General features: G+C 46.7%; 4 protein-coding genes across 5 annotated transcripts in view; 3 read left to right on the top strand and 1 right to left on the bottom strand.

Annotated features, from left to right (window-relative positions):
- Positions 1 to 114: 114 nt before the first annotated feature.
- On the top strand, positions 115 to 10,986 carry LOC120951296 (fatty acyl-CoA reductase 1). 2 transcript variants are annotated; one of them, XM_040369926.2, is made up of 10 exons: positions 115 to 286; positions 6,216 to 6,396; positions 6,510 to 6,603; positions 8,546 to 8,800; positions 8,891 to 9,036; positions 9,122 to 9,424; positions 9,496 to 9,738; positions 9,824 to 9,975; positions 10,063 to 10,168; positions 10,305 to 10,986. In XM_040369926.2, exons 2-10 carry the CDS (start codon positions 6,278 to 6,280, stop codon positions 10,405 to 10,407), a joined length of 1,521 nt encoding a protein of 506 aa, XP_040225860.1. In that variant the 5' UTR covers positions 115 to 286; positions 6,216 to 6,277; the 3' UTR covers positions 10,408 to 10,986. The 2 variants fall into 2 exon arrangements, with proteins under 2 accessions (XP_040225860.1, XP_040225861.1); XM_040369927.2 differs by lacking the exon at positions 115 to 286 and adding an exon at positions 357 to 606.
- A 91-nt stretch (positions 10,987 to 11,077) lies between these two features.
- On the top strand, positions 11,078 to 13,149 carry LOC120953518 (gustatory receptor for bitter taste 66a-like). Its single transcript, XM_049611156.1, has 7 exons — positions 11,078 to 11,452; positions 11,537 to 11,666; positions 11,758 to 12,208; positions 12,242 to 12,486; positions 12,562 to 12,760; positions 12,831 to 12,917; positions 12,991 to 13,149. Exons 1-7 carry the CDS (start codon positions 11,167 to 11,169, stop codon positions 13,111 to 13,113), a joined length of 1,521 nt encoding a protein of 506 aa, XP_049467113.1. The 5' UTR covers positions 11,078 to 11,166; the 3' UTR covers positions 13,114 to 13,149.
- A 541-nt stretch (positions 13,150 to 13,690) lies between these two features.
- LOC120953513 (oxysterol-binding protein-related protein 9) overlaps positions 13,691 to 21,629 on the top strand; it is a 48,181-nt gene continuing 40,242 nt past the window's right edge. Inside the window, exon 1 of the mRNA XM_040373518.2 lies at positions 13,691 to 14,317. Coding sequence (XP_040229452.2) covers positions 14,210 to 14,317 — 108 coding nt within the window. The 5' untranslated portion in view covers positions 13,691 to 14,209. The remainder of the gene's footprint in view (positions 14,318 to 21,629) is intronic.
- Positions 15,987 to 20,549, bottom strand: LOC120953515 (elongation of very long chain fatty acids protein 1-like). The gene is made up of 5 exons (XM_040373520.2): positions 19,518 to 20,549; positions 17,396 to 17,492; positions 17,155 to 17,248; positions 16,818 to 17,064; positions 15,987 to 16,725 (listed from the first exon to the last, which is right to left on the bottom strand). Exons 1-5 carry the CDS (start codon positions 19,585 to 19,587, stop codon positions 16,415 to 16,417), a joined length of 819 nt encoding a protein of 272 aa, XP_040229454.1. The 5' UTR covers positions 19,588 to 20,549; the 3' UTR covers positions 15,987 to 16,414.

The raw sequence follows: 21,629 nt of genomic DNA, 5'->3' as shown, positions 1-21,629 counted from the left end.
TACACGCTTTTCCACACTGAGAGTCTGCTGGGGTGAGTTGTCGAGAAAAGTCGGTAGAAGCGTCACCGCGATGCAAAGACGTTAGAAAAGTGAGGTGGGGAGGGTTGCTACGTGCAAGAAGTTCGGTTTGAAGCTCGCTGGTGCTGGTACGGGTGGGTCAGTCGATCGGTCGATTAGCTGGCGAACGGTTCGGACCATTCCACGCTTCGTGTCACGAGAGAAGTCTTTCGGGGTTTCGTTCAACACAGTTTCAACAACCAAAAAGGTGTTGCTGCGCACAAACGAAGTAAGTTTGCGCAGAGCCGCTAGGCATCAAGCAAATTGATGGTGTAATATTACGCGGCTAACGATCGTTCGTTGATCATTCCGTAAAGAAGTGAGAGTTGATAGAAATATTATTCCATTTGGAGCAAGCAAGTTCTTCGGTCGCGTTAGTCTCCTTTGCTAATACTGAACTCAATTTTCTGAGGTTTTGCCCTTGTGACCTTGACAACTTCAATATAGTGTAGTGCTTGTGGATTTTTTTTTTGTTGGTTTTTTGGTGGTCTTATTGTCGATTGCGCAGCCAGACGCAAATTCGACAGACAACACGCGGCATCCAACGCGGTAGGTAGTAGGTCAACAGCACCTGGCAGGCGAAAGATCGTGTTTGGATCGTGTTGCGCCATCTGCAAATAGTGGCGCGCATTCAACATCGCCGCCGATCTTCGCCCGATCTCTTCACTTTCGTCGCACGCCCGGCCAGTGAAGGTTAGGTGTGCTCTATCGCTCGGCACGTGCACCAGGAGGGAAGGGGGCATCCTATTAGAGCCTCAGAGACTTTGGACTCGTCAGATGAAGCTCCTTCGATGTCATCATCATCATCATCGATCGTACCCGGGGACGATTGCGACAAAACGGGTTAGAAGCAAGTGCAAACTGAGGAGTGTACATAGATTTCAACAACTTCACGAAAAACCCCAAACAAAAAAAGGTGGTAAAATTTTTAGTGAATTCAATATTCAACCCCGCACAAGCGGTAACACCCCACCGAAGCAGTGGTTGCACCGGAGTGAGGAACCAGTTTTTCGACCGTGTTTTCGATGCAATCGGCACAAAAAAAACCATCACATACTGAAGGAGGCTGTGTGTCAGGTCGAAATAAGGGTGCGGGTTGGCTACAGAACTCAGCAGCGAATTTATACACGCGTCTTCAATTCGCGACCGTTGGAATGAGGTACCGCGAAATACCAAGACACATAGGCGCGAAACCGTGAACCAATAGAGCTGGTACCACCTGCACGCCATTCACGACTCCACGGTTGCTGAGTATTAGCGTAGGCCTACACCGTACTTTCGAAATGTTCGGAACACGCAGGAACCGGCTACACCGGGGCCAAAGATTGCCCCAACAGTGGTGAAGCAGACATGCAGAATTGCCATGCGTTGTAACATAGGAGCTTGCTTATTGTTTGGGTCGGAAATTGAAGTACTTGCGAAAAACACGTTCTTGCATTAGAGCGCTCAGGTTAGAGTTAGAGTTAGAGCTTTAAGCTACCCTGCCCTTTCGAAAGGATGGTTTGCTAGAAAACACACACACACACACACATGAACCTATCCCCTATGATTAGTGAAAGATCTTGCAATCGTCAGTGGCACGAGATCTATCATTTGCTGGAAAATGGCTTCCCTCCGTTAACGATCTCTTCTTTTGCCAGTTTGATGAATTTAGATAAATTGCCCGTCCTATGTATGACACCTTAGTGACGTTAATTCGTTCCTCCATTAACTCCTTGCCCAGCTTGTTGATCGATAAATAATCAACAAACGCTGATGCGTGTGTGTGTGTATGCAATGTCTTTCCATTTACTTTGCTCTATCTATTATCAAGCGCCGCTGATTTAATGTTTCGCATAAAACTAAAGTATAGTTCTGTCGTAACCTTTACGATTGAATGGGTCCTATCCGGTCAAAGATCACACTTCCTGCAACGTTTCTGTCTGCTTCCGTAGCGCTGCAAGTTGTTATTTCCGTGTGTGTGTCTGACTTTACCACCGTTTTGGACAGGTACATTTTCGAAAAACAAGTTTTATAAAAACAAACAAACATCAATTCAAACTCCTAGCCAGATTGCGCAAAACTTAAGCCGCAAGGTTGATCGTTCTCAACTGAACGTGTTGGCGTCCCGTCTCGATGGACGAGTTGAATCATTCCAAAAACAAGTTTTACCAAACGCACAAGACAGTTAGATGGGCTTGGATCGAGTTTTAGTTTTTGGCCGCCAATGTCGCTTTGTCTTCTCTCTCCAAGCTATCTTCATACACAGGAGATGGGTAAGATGTCTTCGCCCCACCACCACGTAGCACGTTTGTCACTGTCAAGGTGGTGCACCGTACCATTTCGGCTTCGCTTTTTGGACGATTCTCTAGCCACTGCCAGTTATCGGTGAGGATGTGTCAACAACCTTCAATTTGGTTGGGTGAATATTTTAAAAAACCTGGAAATGCACACCCGCACACGACTAGGTGAAGGTTACTAGATGGTGAATAAAAAATAAATAAATAAGATAACACGTGATTCATGGGCGGCATCTTATAAATAATAATCGGATGAATCGCCAAAGAGTTGTATGATTGGTATTTTATATGATGTAATAGTAGGTTCGTTTTGCAGTTTAAAGGCTTTTTTATGATGCTTAATTAAACTGTACGCAGTAGGAGAAAAGTCTATAGCCGCACTGAAATGGTTTATTGTTTTATACCGTTTCGCGATGCTACCTTTTACAGCAACTCAGCTATTTGTCGATCGATAGCTTTTATTAATCGAAAAACGCTCCTCTACCCTCATAAAATGACCAAATTTCTATGGCATTTTTTCTCTTTTTATAATTTGCATCTACCGCATCATCATCTGTTGCAACTGCAACCTCAAAGCATCCCCTTGATGCTTGGAAATTCATTCGTAAAATTTAAATCAAACAAACAAGCAGAGCGCATTACGAAATGATTAATTAGTACCTCCGCCATTCGTAAGCATACACCTGTTGAGCTTTTTTTGTGTTACTGTTCATCACCTTCAGTCGATCGCTCACCGGAGCGGAGACATTGCTCCACTTTCGTTGCCGACTGCTAACCTTCAGCAAAAACCGGGATTTGGTGAGACTAGCCCGAAATCTGGCCTCCGCAAAAGCCAGCAACAACCACCTCCTGCCCGACATTGACCTTGGTGGGTTGGGGCAAAGTTTTGGCAAAGGTTTTTGACTGGCACGTGTTTGCGACGGTGCTTTAATGATCGAATTCCGTGACGATCACAAGGGGAGTCAGCGAACGGCTAGGTTGTTGTTTGGTAGCTTCACGTTGTGCCTCATCCTGTGTTTTTTCTTCCCCCGAAGAGAGTCTGATCTTGAGATGGGAGCTTGGTTTTACGGATACGTTGGTTTTAATTCGGATCTTTTTGATACACCGCGATGAGATGGAATGAATCGTTCAAGCGTACGCGATTGGTTTCTGGCTTACGTCAGAGCCTTTAAAAGCGAAGCGAAAGCGTGGCAGACGATCACATCGCGCGTTCGAGCCTCTGTTTAACGCGATAATATTCAACGAATCATGGCAGTAGGATCGGCGCTCTGCTCATCAAGAATAGCTAATTTTCCACCTGTTGGCTCAGATTTTAGTGTTCGTTGTTGCTGTCCTTAATTGACAGAAACAGGATCTTCGCGCACAAAACGAACCTAGCTTTACAGTGCACGATATCAATTAATACAAACAAAAAACACACACACACCCGTAAGCCTTTGAAGTAGGTCAGCATCAAATGTTTGCGCTGACCCAATGTCATCTGCATCAAACCAACCGACCCCAGCAACAACTAGTTTGATGGATCGGATTCGCATAATCAGTTACACGCTCGGTGCCAATTAGCCTGGGAAGGGATTGCGGTTGGTATGGGCAAATACAAACCTTGCCATTCCACCAGCCCGGTATTCGGATGTGTTCGGGTGATAATGAAATGATCATTCAAGGCAGCCCGAAACGTTAGGCATGACGAAAATGAAAGTTGTTACGGCAACAGTCGCGAGGTTTGCTCACACACGATTTTTTGAGTTCGATTTCTGTCAAAGGATGCGCGAGGAAAAACGCTAGTGCGTACACACACGCACGTGTGTGTATAAATGTTTAACACAAACTTCATTAACGTACTGGTGAGGTTAGCTAACGTGCGTGCGCGATCAGCACGCTGTGGGAAGTAAATGATGCGTGTGTGTTTTTGAGTTGAGTCGTTTTTAAACACAATGGATGAGTTTCGAAAAGTTTGCATCGTAACGTAGGGAAGGAAACGCCCACGATTGATGTTATTATGGGGCAGCTCGGTGCTCCAGCTTAATTAAGATTACCGGAACCTTATTAGGCCTTCATCAAGCGAAAGATTGATTTTCTATCATATCTTGAAATGATCATGTTTTTTTTTGAAAAGGCGTCATTTGCTGTGCGATTGTGTACAAGTTCACAATGTAATCAAATTAGTTACATCAAATCAAATGATTTGACTGCCTTTTCATAGGCAACATGCATGCATATTTGTTAACTCTTACTATAAATGCTTTTAGCATATTGGATAACATTGAAAGAGTAGTCCCTGATCTTACACCTCAAGGCTATACATTGAGGAATATTATGTGATAAGAAACGCTAGATAAATGGTTGGGAAAAGTTAAATCTTCCAAACGTTCCTCTAATCTTCGGCATCGGTATCACAGAACCTCCAAAAGCCCTAATGTATCAGGTCCACGGTGACCTTCCAACAAGCCATCGGACAAAGATTAAAGGCCTCTACCTACGATCGCCTCTACGCACATAGTGAAGGTCATCACATCACACCATCGTAAAAACAAAGACGAGAAATAAGAAAACGAACAAGAGCTACAAGATACACCCCTCGGGGGGAGGGTTAGGGCCAGTCTCCAGCGTTTGCCGAGGGGTTGAAACTTGGGTTGAAAAAAGAAAGAGTTCAACCTCAAAACTGGTCTCAAGCGTCGTTTAGAAATTGAAATATTCCACAATTAACCGTTAGCTATCGTACCAGGGGAGCCGTACGAAGGGCACCGTACCGATACTGGAGCACTGGAGTTCTCAGAAAGGGTAACACGGTCGGCATTTTTTTACTAGATGGCAACAGCAAAAGGGGGAAAAATAAGGTTTATTGTGAATGTCCTCAAGGTTACATGGTACGAATAGAAGCACTGTCTGCTCCATAAACACAAAAACCCATTCAGAAATGTAGCAAAGATCTAGTTTGAAAGTGAATCCAGCTGCAAATCTGTCTGCGAAATAAAAACGATAGAAATGCGAAAGAATTTCTGTGTCACACCAAACCAGTTCGCTGTAAAAGGGAGCTTGATTGCGCCGGTGTACAAGATGCGTCTCGATCTTTCCTTGATCTTGTTAGATAATTGGCCAAGCAAGACAAGGGTAAGTTGCGGTACATCAAGTCACATCAGTCCGGTTGCTGTTGCTGTTGTTGTTTGGCCCATCATTCGTATCTTTTATGGGAAAATGTGACAGCAGAAAATTGAATACACCGAGGTACGGGTGGCTGGCGTCTATGTAAGGAAGATGGTCAATAGAGTTGAAGTTTGTACCAGTGTTTTTTGAGTTAAACTGAGATACCATAGAGTGAAAGAAGAGAAGATGATTTGAAAGGTACATGAAGGGATATCGCAATAGCTCAAATGCTAAATTCTATGTTAACAATCGTCTACACCTAATTGAGGCTTGAAGGTTACGATTTACAGTTGACACAGTATCTTTAAATCAACAACAAATTATAAATAAAACTATTTGATAAAGACAAGCCTCAATGGTCAACAAATATCTTCCTAAAATGTCTACCCAGCGTGTGAGCTGCGCAAACAGCAATCTATTTATTTTGCCGTCTACGAACAGTCATTCGATCATCGTGCTACATTGTGGACCGTTCAACCATTCCACACAGTTCCCAAGCTAGAATGATCATGCTGTTTGTGATTATCCCATTATGCAATCATCGTTTGTAAATAAACAATTTCCACGACAAGCGCGAATACATTAACTCTCCCTACAACCCGCTTAGCTTCCGTAAATCCCATTCGTGAATGGTTTGAAAGCAGCTCGATCGTTAGCTTGGATTAAACAATGCTGCGAATTAATTTCCTCACGTTTATTCATCCATTGCTTCCCTTTTTTGTGTTTGTCGTACAGCGTTCTAGGGAAACCCAACCAGCTACGAACGAAGATAGCAAAGCTCGCCGTCAGCACACACGATGGACATCGATATGAATGGTGGACGCGACCGTATCGCGCCAATGTTCAAAGATCGCCACGTGCTGATCACGGGTGGAACCGGATTCCTTGGGAAGGCGCTGATTGAAAAATTACTCCGGTAAGTACCTGAGCAGTGGAGCAGTTGCCACTTTTTTATAGATTGACCAATCTATCTGCAAGTCTACGCGTACGTGCTCGTGAACTAATCGATTGATACCCTCTGATCCACAGATGCTGTCCGGAGATTGGCCAGATCTATCTTCTAGTCAGATCAAAGAAGGGCAAGTTACCGCGTCAACGCCTGGAGGACATCTTTGCCAATCCGGTAAGTAGTGCTAGTAGTAAACGAACACAAGATGGCGCCACCGCTCTCGGGTCATAGCGCATCGCGTACCCAGAAAAGATCAAACATTGCCTTCAACGGTAAATAACTAGCACAAGGATGAACAATACCCGCGTACTGTACCGCGCCCGCCTGACCTACTGTACCGCGAAACCGCGTACACTAAGCCCCGTTATGCGAGAGAGCATAATGGCGGACAGTGCCACAGCTGCCGATGTTATTGCGATGCATCGCGCGGTAGCTTTTGGGGGGAATGGGACAGGCCAAAACGTCAAACACCCGTTAGCTGGCCTCACTCTCGCTCTCAACCGTGAGGCTGCGTGAAGTGGACTCCAGTGGACGCGGGCAGCTTCGCGAGACGCACCGCGTACAACATGGCAACAAAACAGGTCCACGGTGTGCCGCGCATGCCGCCACAGAAAAGACCAACCTTGGAGTTGGGCAATCGGCGTACACGTCGTCGTGCGCACGGTGGCACAGTATTGCGGGATACACATTCAAACCACTCTCTCTATCGCGCGCGCGCTCTGCAACCGTTTGATGAAGCAATGCCTGACGTCGATCATTAGCACTGGGTTGAAGCCTCGCCAGTGCAGGTTCCGTTGCCAGGGAGCCGGGTGTTGTGGAGCTCTTCGCCGATCGCCATTCCTGCAGTGCAGTGAAGTCGCTATGCCACTAGAGAGTTTGAAGTTTCCCTTTCCAACAATCCAATCAAGAACTGTTTGCAAACCCTTTCGAGTGTGTGAGTAATCAAAACGCTGCTAGAAGCAGTGGGTCAACAGAACGATCTCTTGATGATTGATGTATCCTACCCAGACAAACATCTTGCCAGACGACCAAAACAAGGGGGTGTTTTGCATGCTACTAAACCGGTCACCTATATCCCGTACCACCACGTCGTTTAGATGCATGATTAGTCCGTCCCGAAGCCAACAAGTGTCCATATCGAGCGAGATACGCAAGCAGAAATCGATCGTTCTCAATTACGCATAATTATAGCCTCAGCGCCGTACGCGAGTGCCGCGTCATGGCCCCTGCTCAATATTTTGTCTGCAAACTTTCGCTTCCTTAGCCCGGTTGGGTCGGGTGTGACTTGGTGTTGGGAAATGATTATGCAGATGGGGTAATGCTCTCTCAATGGAGAAATGGCGTAACGTGGCGTGTCACTTCCACAGAATTATGTATCATGAATAATGCTGTATATTCATTATTTTCTATCAGAAGACGTAAAAACTAACAATTTGAATTATTTAACTCCTTATAATACCTCAAGCGAAAGACACTACAAAGTGCTCGAAGTGAGCCTATGGCACAATTCTTCAGTTAATTATGAACCACAGAACAATGCAATAAAAGAAACCTTAAATGCAATCCTTGACGTGTTGGTACATAATTCTTTCCCAATCGCAATTTACGCGACTGAACCTTCTAATGTAAAAACAACGTGAATAGTTCATTACCGGGCCCTGGGTCAGGTTGGGGCTTTGATGTGGTCAGTTTTATGATCGCGCGTTCTGTTAAAGCAATCGCGCAAAGAAAATGTGTTAATCGTGGATGAAGCGTACGAAGCTTCCTTGGCCTTTGAGCCTTGCTGTGTGCTCACAGCATAGTATGTCATGCATACAGAGGTGGAGGGGGACATAACGAGTGATGGTCAAATTTTTGCTACTAAACTTTAGCTTAGCAACTCTTGAGCCAGATAAAGTGGTAGCACATGCGTTGCTAGATTAGGTAATTAAATCTTCGAGTCTCACCTTGGTGTTGACTTTCTTAAGTTTGCGATGAATTTCTTGCTGCATATGCTGATAATCTGCTCTTGAGTGTCTAAAACGACCTCTAGTTAATTCGTCGAATTAAAAATGCACTCACTAATTACTCACCTTTGCTTTCGTCTCCTCGTTTGTGCCAAAATTTGCCCCGCCAGCTGTTCGAAACTGTCAAGGGACTGCGCGGTCTGGATACGTTGATAAGCCAATGTACCGTGATCAGTGGCGACGTTACGGAACCGGAACTCGCCATCTCACCCGAGGACCGTCAGCTGATTACGGAGAAGGTTTCGATTATCTACCACTGTGCGGCCACGATTCGCTTCGATGAGACGCTCAAGAAGGCGGTCATGCTAAACACCCGCGGCACCAAGTACATGATCGACCTGGCGAAACAGTGCAAAAAGCTTGACGTAAGTACCGGTGGGGCTGTAACGGGAACTTTTGAGGCGGGGTATCACAGCTGAAGCTAACTGGGCGCATTTCCGTGTTGCTTCGAACAGATGTTTGGCTACGTTTCCACCTCGTACTGTCATCTGAACGAGAAGCTGCTGCTCGAAAAGCCGTACCCACCGCCGGCCGATCCACACAAAGTCATCAAGGCGGTCGAATGGCTCGAGGAAGGTGTGGTGGACGGTATGACCAAAAAGTGAGTATACGGAGGCTAAGTCCAATGTGTGCCGGGAGGGGCTTACACTTTAGCACACTTTAACCTGCTCTTGAATTGGTTTCAGAATTTTGGGCGACTGTCCCAACACATACGCCTATACCAAAGCACTGGCGGAGGCACTGGTGGTGGAGTCGATGGACGAGATCCCGGCCGTCATCTTCCGTCCCTCGATCGTGATCCCAACCTGGCGCGAACCCATTCCCGGCTGGACGGACAACATCAACGGCCCGGTTGGGTTGCTGATCGGCGCTGGCAAGGGTGTGATCCGCTCGATGTACTGCGACTCGGACGGGTACGGTGACTATCTGCCGGTGGATTTCGCTGTCAGTGCAATGTGCGTCTGCACCTGGAATTACGTCGGCAACCAGTAAGTCTCAGTGTAGCTGTGGAGGGATGATTAAGGAAGCAAACTTACCAAACGTCCTCTCTTTCTGTTAGGGATCACAAGCGCAACATCTATCACCTGGTGAGCTCGGCCGAGATCAAAGTCTCCTGGGAAGGTATCATCGAGCGGGGCAAATGGATCGTCGCGAACAAGATCCCGCTGAACGGTGTGCTGTGGTACCCGGGCGGCACGATGAAACGTACCCGCTGGGAGCACAACCTGGCAGCGTTCTTCTTCCACTGGATACCGGCATTCCTGATTGACTGTCTGCTGTACTGCTTCGGATATAAGCCAATGTAAGAAGCAGTAGGCGATGGAAGCGACACGTTTGACAGTTTTGTATGACATTTAACTTTTTTGTTGTTGTTGTATTTTCTCCAGACTATGGAGGATACATCAGCGTATCGCCAAGGGTTTTGAAGTGTTCGAGTACTACGCCAACAACCAGTGGGACTTTGATAATGCCACGATTCTGTACCTGCGAACGATTATTAACGACGAGGAAAAGGTTAAATTCAAAATAGACGCCGGAGGTATGTGTTGATGGCTCGAATTCTCGGTAACGTACATCCAAGCAAGCCTAGCCTTTAATTCCCCTCTCTTTCACTCGCTTCCCCTAGGTGTGGAGATCCAGGAGTACTTCGAAAACTGTATACGGGCCGCCCGGTGGTACATTCTAAAGGAAACGGACGATACTATCCCCGCTGCCAAGCGCCACATGCGTGTGTAAGTAGCTGTGGGAAGCACTCAAGCCTTTATTCGGAGAAGAAGACGAGCAAAAAAGCAGCATTTTATCTCTTACTTACAATTTCATTCTTGGCTGTTTCGTTTCATGTTCCTTCACTACTCACCTCCGGCACAGCATGTGGTGGGTCGACAAGATATGTAAGACATTAATCTACGGTGGACTCATTTACTACATCGGCAAGGCGCTCTACTCACTACTGTTTGCGTCCGTGTTCTAGGGAGCACACTACTTCAATTATTACCACCACCACCACTACCACCACCAGAAGCAGTAGTAACTGCCACGTTACCTTTAGTGCGTTAGTTTCAGTGTGATTAAGTGCAATTAATCTATCGATTCCATCACACACACACCTTTTGCGACCACAGTGTACAGGAGGGTTCATTTTGTTAGGTTAAGCTTTCCCTGTTTTCTCCACCCTCTCTCTCTCTTTCTTGACCACTTTTGGTTGACGTTTTGTTGGCATGGTGACTAAATTTTTCCCCACTCACCCCGAACCCCGAGAATGGGTGGTGAGCTGTGGGGTGTGTTGTTTTAGTTTTTCATTTTCCCCTCCCTTCGTGTTAGTTGTTTAAGTGAAGCAAAGTACCATAACCACACACAATTTTAGACGGTTTTGTTCTAGTGATAGGGGGTAGAGATGATGTATGTATGATTCGTTTTTTTTTTTTGTTTTTTGCTTCATTCCGTACCATTTTTTTCATTTTTCCTTTGAGATAGGAACTCGAGATACCCTTTTCTGATAGGATGAATAATCAATAAAGTGTAGAAGAGTTTGATTTTTATCACCCAAAAAGGCGTAATAATGCTAATTGTGTTCCCATCGCGGGTCGTCGTGCTGTGAGTACGACGTGACCGACACTTTGGTTCCTCATTTCATCCGAAACAGTGTGAGAAAACAGTGTGGTTGGAAAAGCGTATCTACGTTCACCTCAAAACCATCCAAAAGTTTAAATATTCTAAATATAATTTTAAAATGAACACCGATAACATCAAACCGACCGATAGTAGCTTCTGCCGGATAATGAAACCGATCTACCTCGTGTCTAAGATGGCGGGCCTGTGGCCCCAGTCCTTTCTGCGGGCGTCACCGGGCGTGACGGTGCTGGACATTGGCTACCTCATAGTGCTGTACGCCATGTACTTCTTCTTTATCCTCGTTAATACCAATGCGAAGCTGTGGGACTACTACATGAAGCCGTTCGAGTCGGACATCCTGCGGTACGGGCTGCAGACGCATCTGGTGAACGGATTGTTTCTCGGTGAGAACCAAGGGCTATGAGCCAAAGGGGATGAGTATAATGGAAAGTAATGAGAAATTTTACCACACACAAAAACAAAAACAGGCGTTGTTATCGTAACGATCAATGTGGTGCAGTATCAGAAAAAGTGGGACTACATGGAGCTGCTGGACAACGTTACGAAGGTGGTCGAGCAGGAGTTTCACGTCCGCTATCCGATACGGGTGGTACAAACGTAAGTGAAGCTGCAGCTGCTTATTGGGTTTGGGTTTGCTGTTTTAATCGCAATATTTTAAAATTATTCGCCCCCCCCCCCCCCCCATTAGATTCATAGTGATTGTAATAAGCTCTGAGCTCATTTACCTCGTCGTGATACTGGCCGGCTACTACTATCTCATCGATCAGACGCTAAACATTACTACAAAGTATCTGTATGCATCATACTACATGATGAACATTTCACTGCTCGCTCTCATAAACGAGTACATCTATTTTACCGTGCATATACGCCGGCTGTTTATGATAGTGAATAGATTGCTTAAGCAGCTACTGCTTGGTGATACGAACGAATCAAACGAAACGGTACTGCTCGACCAAAACCGGAAGAGCAAAACTCCAACCATTGCGTACGATGAGATATTCACCGTGTACGGGCGGGCGGGCGGACGGAAGATTGGTGATGCAAATGCCGGCGGAATGGTGAAAAGCAAAGGTCCACCGAAAGTGACGATGGTTGCACCTGCCTCGGCCGGGTTTAACAAGCTGTCCGCCACGACCGTTTACACTACGTAAGGGAACACTTCCACGGGATGCAGATCGGTTTATGTGTTAAGGAACAATTTTTGTTTTTACTTTAAAAGGTACATCACGCAGCTTAAGATCGATAATCAATCCAGCATGGAAACGATACTGAAGACGGTCAATCGGTTGTCCGTGCTGCACTACCATCTGTGCGATGCGATACGGCTGGTAAACCGTATCTCCTCTCTGTCGCTTATGTTTCACTTCGGCGCTATGTTTGTGTTTCTCGTGTTTGGTCTGTTTACCATCTACAAGTAAGTGTGGGAGGGACCACACAAAAAACACCACCAAGCGAGGGGTTAATTTAATTGTTTGTGTGTGCTTCCAAGAGCGTTTAATTCCGGCACTTGGGCATTCCGTATCATGGCGATAGCAAACGGGGCCTGGATTGCGTTCTACCTTGTGGGAATACTGAGCGTGATCACTGCAACGACGGCGGCACAAACCAGTGGCCGCATGACCGGTGACATTGTGCATCAGATCATTCGAAAGCATCAGAATCACTTTTCCGTGGAGGTTATCGAGAAGGTGAGTTGGAGTTTTGGAGCAGGAGAAAAACGGATACATAATTAATGTCATTTATATCGTTTTACTTCAGCTATCTACACTATCACTCCAGGTGACAATGCGTGACATGTCGTTCTCGTGTGGGTTGTTTAATTTCGATTGGAGCCTATTCGGTTCGGTACGTGGCATGAAGTAGCATTCAGTTTTTCTGTTTATAAATTTGATTTTTTTTCGCTATCTTTTGTTTGCAGATTCTTTCAGCATTAGCCATGTATTTGGTATTTCTTATTCAGTTTGATGTAGCTCCACCGGTTGGACTGAATTCACCGAACTTAACCATCCCGTCGATTGAGTTGATTGATTTTGAAGTGTAAAACAGTGTTAGTAAGGGAAAGAAATCAAAAATCGGATTGTTTAAATCATTCAGATTAAAATAAAATGTCCATTTGTTCTGAACACGTGACTGCAACGGTCGAAATGCATTTGCGCGTTTGAATTTAAAATCGAGCGTAAAACGCTTTTCGCCCGCACGGCAGCACTGTCGGGCGAACGGGTTTCTGGCACAACTACAGCGAAGGACACAAAAAATCGGCAAACTAAATGTATTAATTTTCCAATAGGTTTTTTTTGTTCTTAGCTATTTGAATCCACCCATAAATCACACAATTTTCTGATGCATACCAGAGATTTCTTTGGAGTTTAATAGTGTTTCTGCTGGTTTTGCTGTGCCTCCGTTTCTTTCTTTCTTGGCGTGAAGCAAAAGACGATCTGCAATTTTATTCACTCAAATGAAGTCAGCTAGATATAAAATGAAGTTTGACGCACGATAACATATTCTAAAATATAATTTTTATATTTCTTCTATCCCGGAAAGTTGCACAATCGCGACCCACTATGGGACTGCGAAACACTTTTCTGGCCAAAACACAATATCCATCTGCCAAACGCGAACGCAAACTGTCAGTCGCCGTCAGCTGTCAAACGATGATACAATTTTGCGTCGGTTGTTTTGCTTGTGGAAATCGTTTTCGCGTACCGAACACTTTCTCGTGCTCCTGCAAAATTTAGGAACCTGCGGTCGCTTCGCTGGCACGTGCATTCTGGTTTGCGGGAGTGCGCACAAAACACACACAAACACATTCGCCATTCGCCCCGGGGTACGTGCGGTGTGCGCGGTTCCGTGCGTGTGCATGTTCTTGCGGGACGGGACCGAAGACGGCATTCCCTTCCAGCGCCTGTGTGCTAAAAATACGCCTGTGTGTACGTACGTACGTGCGTGCGTGTGTGTCCATTTGTGTATGTGTGTGCTGTGCCTGTGATTACTATTTTCAAGTTGCAAGTCCCAGAAACTTCCACCAGCGGGCAGAGCGCCATCACCACCCCCCGTAACCTTCAACCACCCTGCCCTCCCCTCCTGGCCCACCCATCCGTGCCCGTTGTGTTGTGTCTCGCGATTAGATCCCGCGTAAGATGGCGATGCTGGAGGGCACCCTGTCCAAGTGGACGAACGTCATGAAGGGCTGGCAGTATCGGTGGTTCGTTCTGGATGAAAACGCCGGATTGCTGTCGTACTACACCGTAAGTAGCTCATGCATGACCCCCGTCGTGCCCTCGCCTTGGAGCGGCCGGATGACAGCGAGCGAGCGGATCCGTCCGTCCGTGGCGAGTACGCGAATGTTACGACAGAAACCAATCCGGAGGAGAAAAGGGGGGTTTTCTCTTCTTCGCTGTTGTTGCTTCGATCGTGTTCGCATTGGATTTCTCCACCATCATCAGCAGCTTTTGGTTCGCTTTCCAGCTTGAGCGGCGACCACATGAGTACACTGTTGTACACTTGAATGTTACACCCAACACTTTCGAAGCCAAACGTTTCGATCAACATTTCTTTCTTTTTACCAATCATTGTAGATGAAGAAAAGGCATCCTCTTCTCCCCACCCCACCCGGTACAGAGTACATGCACAAGAACTTTATCTCGCATTAATCGCGGAGCTTCTTTTGGTGTGTTAACGAACGGGCGGATGAGCACGCATAAACTGGAATGGAATTATCTTATCAAACCGAACCCGTGGTGAGCCCGGCAGCAGTTCCCTCCGAGCACCGTTATGGCACGGGGTTCGGTAGAAGGCGGGGGATGCGCAGTGGAAAGGATGCCATTCGGCGTGCGTGCTTGCGTCTGACCGTGCCCCGGGGTTACGTGTGCGGGTAGTGTCACGCGGGCCACGGGATAGCAACACACGGTCTAGAAACGACCACGGTCGTCCATCTGGGGCGCAAGAGCCAATCGTGAATTATCACGCACGCACACGCTAATTAGCCGAATTGATAAAGGCGCAACACACACTATATGCAAGGGAGCGCCGAGTTGTACATCATACAAATGTGTAGAGGTTAGAGAGAGATAGAGAGAGAGAGAGAGAGAGAGAGAGAGAGAGAGAGAGAGAGCGAGAGGGTCTTTTTTAGCACAATCTAAACATTTGCTGGAAGCGAGTGTACTCTCCAACTCAAGCTTATCATGTACGCGAGGGAACAATCCTTTCGCCAATATTCATTTTCGCTTGCTCCCTTGCTGCGTCGCCAATCGGCCTGTCAGCCACTATGTAAACAGTGGCACTAGGCACGCGCATATTGTCCCCCCCATATTCAGGCTACCCTCTGGTCTGAAATGTGCGATGATAAGAAAATTCTATTACTCACAAGCCACACATAAACGACCACGGGTTGATCGATTTAAAAAAAAAAGACGAACCGTCTGCCGATGCGCGTATACTTTGATCGCGATTGCGCTTACGTCACGTTTCGATAGCGGGTTGGTGTAGTCGAATATTTATGACCGGGTGTCGCACGCTAGACAGACTGCTATTGTCCCCGTGGGTGACGAATTTGGCAGCCCAGGGGCTCGCTTTTGAAAAGCCCAAAATTCTGCTTTAAAGCATGCGCCCCCGATAAGCGATATCTTTCGGACAAACAAAAAAAAATGGATTCAAAACATGCTTGGGGGTCAATGTTTATGACCACCCGTTGAGCCGATTATCTCGAGGGGAGAGGTGGCGCCTTCCCCAATTCTTGGTTTTCGATAATGATAAGGGAATGTATTTCTGATCGTTCAGCCAACGCGTTGTCAGTTCTTGATGGGTCAAAGCCCTTTTGGGCCGCAAATTTACGATAACAGTAGCCACCGATTTACTGGATGGTAGGCGGCTTATCAGTCGGATGATACTTTACACTGAAGTAATTGTGTAGACAAATGAACAGCAGTTTTATGAAGTTTATTTTCATTCCTTTCTGCTTTCTTATCTCAAAATGCAAAAAACGCAAAGGCAGTCTAGAAGGGTAGTTTTTTTATGAAGACGGTAGTAGGGACGGAAACAGAAAAGTGTATAAATAGATAAAACTGGACAGGCCTTCTGTTTTGTGCTCGGCTAAGAAGAAGTGTCCCTTACACGCATTACATCCCGCCAGAAGTTTGTCCACAGGCAGGCGTTGTGACGATCGGAATAATACCAACGTACCCGAATTTTTCGCGAAAAACGCAAGAATATTGCGCCTGCGTGTGCAGCGTTGCAACTGCTTTGGCATGGCCCATTTGTATCGCAGCGGTAACCACCCACCCATATGCCAGCCCGCGCCGACGGTGTTATAAAATAAAGGTAGTGCGACAGTGCGCTGCTGCTCCTTACTTCTGCTTCAGCTTGCGGGCATTTCGCACGTACGTCTGGATGTAAAAGTTGGTGAACAGGCTGATCAGGATGACCAGATTGACCGCGTGCAGGGTGTAGATGGTTTTGTTGGCGGCGCAGGACGGCTGCAGGGCGGCATAGACGTGCACCAGCATCGTGACCAGCTGGGCCAGCTGGATGATGGTGATGATCGGCTTGATGCGGCTGGTGAACGGTTGGCAGGGCTTGAACGACGACAGGAAGTAGTACGAGTACATGATCATGTGCACGATCGAGTTCAGTACCATGATGGACATCTCCTGGTAGGCTGTTCGGGTGGAGAGAAGATGTCATTTTAAACCAATGATTCGCTTATAATTTGAACAGATTGTTTAATTTTAGCAAAAAAAGACCACTCACACAAGCTAAGCTTAAGGCTCCACCAGACGATAAGGAAGGTGCTGATGTGATGGTACACGTGCAGCGCGGAAACTTGGTTCTGCTTCTTGCGCAGCACGAAGAATACCGTCTCGATGAACTCGACCATTCGCAGGCACATCGCAAGCCAGCCATAGTAGACCGCATCCAGCCCGTGCTCGTACTCGGTGACGGGCAGCTTCGGTGTGCAGCGTCCGATAAAGCTAAACTGAAATCCTACCTTGATGTACTGCAGGGAGAGGAGGGGAGGGGGGATGGATATATTTTGTCCGTCATTCATGTTCTTTTCATCCTTTTCTACTGAAACATTGCTACTTACATTACTAACAAGATAGCCACAGGCGATCACCTGGAAGATGTTGTAGGCCGCAATGACCCAGCGCAGGTTGTACGGTTTCCTGTACTCCATGTGCCTGCAAGAAAGCCGAATACATGTACACACACAAACACAAATTAGTCGCTTAATTGATGGAGAAGGGATGACATTATTCTAATCAGATGAGCGCGTCCGATCGAACACACAGAAAAAAGGAAAAGAACGACTACAATACGAAGCTTACCTTGGTCCATATTTGTAGATGAAGTAAAGGTATATGGCAATCATGATGGAGCTCGGTACGGGCGATGCCATCAAAGGGTAGGCATCGATGTGTTCCTCTGGCAAGTGGAACCGCGTGTGTGTGCGTCACGGCGGCGGCACGGATTTTGAAAAATAGAAACAAAGAAACCCAATTGAAAGGAGCATTACTTGCTATGATGGGAACGTTAGTGGGATAGAGGTAGTGGCAAGTGGTGAAGCTTTTAGAATCGTCAAATCGCCGATTTGGCGCTCTTTGATTTGGACAGAATTTTAAAACGACAAGTAGTGACTCACACACGCGCGCGCACGCAGAGCACGTGCAAACGATCGTACGACTTGAAGTGTGGAGTATTTAGTGGTGCAGATAATGAGAAAGATAAATCATGATAATTATGTTTTGTTAGGTTTTTTTGTTGCTGCTGCTGCTGCTGCTTTTTTTCTATCATGTGACAGTAAAGTTAATAGAGTGCTAGACTTGAGTGCAGCGTGTGCAACCCTGCTGCACATTAATTAGCTACTAATGGGCAAACGTCTATATCGCTGTTTTTTTTTGGTGTTAAGTGTGTGTAACTTAGTCGCTGACCTCATTAATGGAGAGCTTTTTGTGTGTGTGTGTGTATGAACAAATTTCTTAGTACGTCCTCCCGGTGCCACCTATTTACACTGCGTTTGTCCGGTTGTACACAGTTGCAAATTTACAGTTTACCCGACACTTGGTTAGTAAACAGTGTGACAAGCCCGAGATACTGCCTCGTGTCCACAAAGGTAGAGTGGGGGGGCATCTCACTTTAATGCTCGAGAGCTGCACAAGTATGCAATTTAACGTTTTGCAGCCGGGTTTAATAGCTTGCCAAGGAGAAGAGGGAAAAAAGGCATTTGATTACCCTTAAGACACTGCACAGGAACAGACAGGGGGACGAAAAAAGGCAAATTCTGTCGATCGTAAAGCCTCCCAGCCGGTGAACATTCCTTCATAAACGTGGGGCATTTAGAATTTTGGTGGTTAAGTAATAAATTTGTTCAGCCCCTTCCTTCCCCATCGCCGGGCTTTCAAAATCTAATGTCTGCTGACCGACCGTTGCGCATGAGCGGCATACGCAAGCAGGCAACGAATCCCCCAAAAGTCCAACAGCTGGCATCTTTCTTTCTTTTCGTTTCTTTTTTTTGCTATCGTCCGCCCCCGTGGCCTCTTTCACTTGGTGGCTTTTGCCTCCTCCCCCCCTGCCCCCTGTTGTTGGGTGTCGCAAAATTGGCTATAAATTTTTGTCTGATTTTTTGGACAATAAAATGAAACTGCCCAATTGCTATGCCTAAGAAAACTTGTCCCCCCGCCGTCCCCGCTTGTGACGGGGACACAATGGGACAAGTTTCAGCCGCAGTGCGCTCATTACGTATGCTGGCGGCGCAAAGGAGGGATTGCAAATCCTGTCCGAAACGCTGGACAGGGGGGAAAACGGCTCTGCCCGTGTGTGCCAGAATGACGTAAAGCGTCCGAAAAGTCAGAAACCAATCCGATCGGCAGAACTGGACGTCATCTTCCCGTTAGGTTGTGAGCGCATGCGGGGTACGCGAGCGGACGAACGATCTCTCTGTCGTCGGTTGCCACACGCTTTCACACGCGCTGTTAGTCACCAGCCTCGAGTCTCTGTAAATGCACGCACACGCACAATTCCCTTCCGCATAGGTGTGCCATGTGCTGCTTGAATTGTCAGAATCCACTATCCAAAACTTTACCGGACAAATGAGCCGTCGCCTGCATCACTTTCGCCCTCAGCAGCGCAAGGGAAGTCGCAGCAGCGAAAAACGAAAACCCTCCAGCCCGCAGAACTGTCGCGAGTGTGGAGTTGCACCGCGTGTGTTTTAAAAAAGGAGGTGAAAGGGTAGTGTTATTGTTTTACAAACCGAGGAGCGGAGTTTTTACTGGCTGGTTAGCAGTATTATTTTATATTGTTGCTGCCCTTTAAGCAAAACACTGTCCCCACCACCAACAACGAGCGGTACAGTGTTGTTGGATCTTCTTCATCTTCTTTTTTGCTGTTTAAACTCTTCAGAACGGAACCTGCGGTTTGGTTTTCAAACACGGGGAATTTGCAGCTACTTACCGACACCTTTGACGTTAAATAGATCGTAGATTGTGAAGTCGGTCAGATTCATCTGCTGAAAGAAATCCATGATGATGGTGTTGGCTGCTCACACACACTCGTACACACACACGCACACAGTTCTTCCACTTAAAAAACGTCCCTTCGGAGTAGTACTTCCGCCGTCGCACCGTTTGCTACTCTATCTGCGCACGCATACACACGCCCCTCGCGCACAGTGTTCCCCCCGTTGGGTTCGTATTCCGCGCGTTTCGTATTCCGGGCACTGTTCCACCTTTCCGATCACGTCCGCGATCGAACCTCGGACGGCCCGAAAAGAGTAATGAGACGCGTGTGTGTGTGTGTGTCGGCGCACCGATCTGGAGTACGGCGGGCTCAGAACTTTGCGCCGCCTAATAATATGCAGGCAAGCGATCGCAAATCGCGATGATAAACCCCGCTGTTTTGCGCTAGCACACGCTTGTGTGGGGTTCGTCACTTGCCGTCGATTGCGATGTATGGCAGAGTCCCCCGATCAGGCCCAAACACATCAACACTTCACTCGGAACGGTGGGGCAGCTTTCGAACGGCGGCGGCGGTGGCGGCGGCGACTGAGTCGAATTTTCCCTTTGGCTAGAGTGTACTCCGGTGCACGTCCATGCGGGACACTATCCAACGGCGAACTGTAAGGTGCGATCCGCGAACCGAGCTCACCAGGCCGGAGGGGGCGAGTAATGCTTGCCGTCGGTTTTATTATTTTTTTTTTCTCTCTCACCCCCTCCCCGGTTGGGGTCCGTTCGTCGCTTCTGCGTTTGTTGAGCTCTTTCGAGTGCTGCGATCGGGCCATTGTTGCGCGACACACAGCATGCGAGAAGATCGTCGTCGCTTCGCATCCTGCATCCACCGGCACCAGCGGGGGGTGGGTTGATAGGTAGCCAACAGCCACCTCTGTCTCGTATATCTTTTTCCAATACTTATGGCGCTCAGGTATCGGTGATGCGAAACTGCTCCCCACCAGCGAACGATCTTTCGCTCTCCTGCTCCGCTACCAACGAACGATCAACGAACACACACACACACAAAGCATGCACTTGCATCCTGGCCGCGGCCGAAAGGAAGAAACCCCAATTGGTAAAGGGAATGACTTTTCCCTCGTATCGCGTACGCGACCTATTTTCACTTTTATTCCTTTACACTTTACACGGGCGGGTGAAACTGAGCTTGCCTGCATGAGATACGAAAGGCAAGGCAAGGCGTGTGTGTGATGTAAAACCATAGGGCGAAAGGCAAATAAAACAACTCGAACCTGCCAAAAAACACGCAAAATATGTTGCATGTGAGGGTCGTTGTCTCGGTATTTTTTCCGGTATATTGTTTTTTTTTTGTGGTTCGGCATAACCGGTCCTATTGATGGTCTCGGTGAGGAGACAGTTGTTGTGGGATCACCACCAGGCACGAACGTCTCAACGTCTTTGGCAGCTTAAATAATGTGTTGCAAATTATTTACCACTCTTTGTGGGATTAAAATAAATTTCAATGCTAATGCTTATTGATTCATAAAAATGCATATTTTACATCAGCTGCTTGCCGCAAGGAAAGACGGAAATGGTTTCTAAGATCATCTAAGATCGTCTCGCAAGCTTTGTTTAGCTTGCTAAAGAAACAATTTGTCGGTTTAGACATCGATTGTGGCGTTGCAGTTCTACATTCAAATGAAACGTAAATTCTTGTTGAACATTAACCTTCATTTCTTCTATAACCATCTACCTATGGGTATGTTTTGCTCATTAAATTGCATCATAGTTTTTTGTCGGAGGACCGTAACGATCTGAAATTTATAGAATGTCTAAAGAAACGCGTCCGACAGCGCTCCAAAGATTCAAATTTTCAAAATTAATTTAATGTACTTTAACAAAAAGTTTTTTTATACCCCTTTACTTCTATAACCACCTGCCTGGGTAGCTAATAAAGGTGATAATTTGTTTTAGTTGAGTCGTTAAGTATGTGATGATATCAATAGCAATGCATCAGTAGCAGTATATTTATAGATTTTATACTTCCCACGTTTTCTAGCTCCAAATGTTCTTGTAAAATCTGGATAGTCAGGATGACATGCTCTATTAATGTCTGTTT

The sequence above is a fragment of the Anopheles coluzzii genome, chromosome 2, assembly GCF_943734685.1.
Source record: "Anopheles coluzzii chromosome 2, AcolN3, whole genome shotgun sequence".
Classification (NCBI taxonomy): domain Eukaryota; kingdom Metazoa; phylum Arthropoda; class Insecta; order Diptera; family Culicidae; genus Anopheles; species Anopheles coluzzii.
This window is presented reverse-complemented; position numbering and strand designations above follow the sequence as displayed.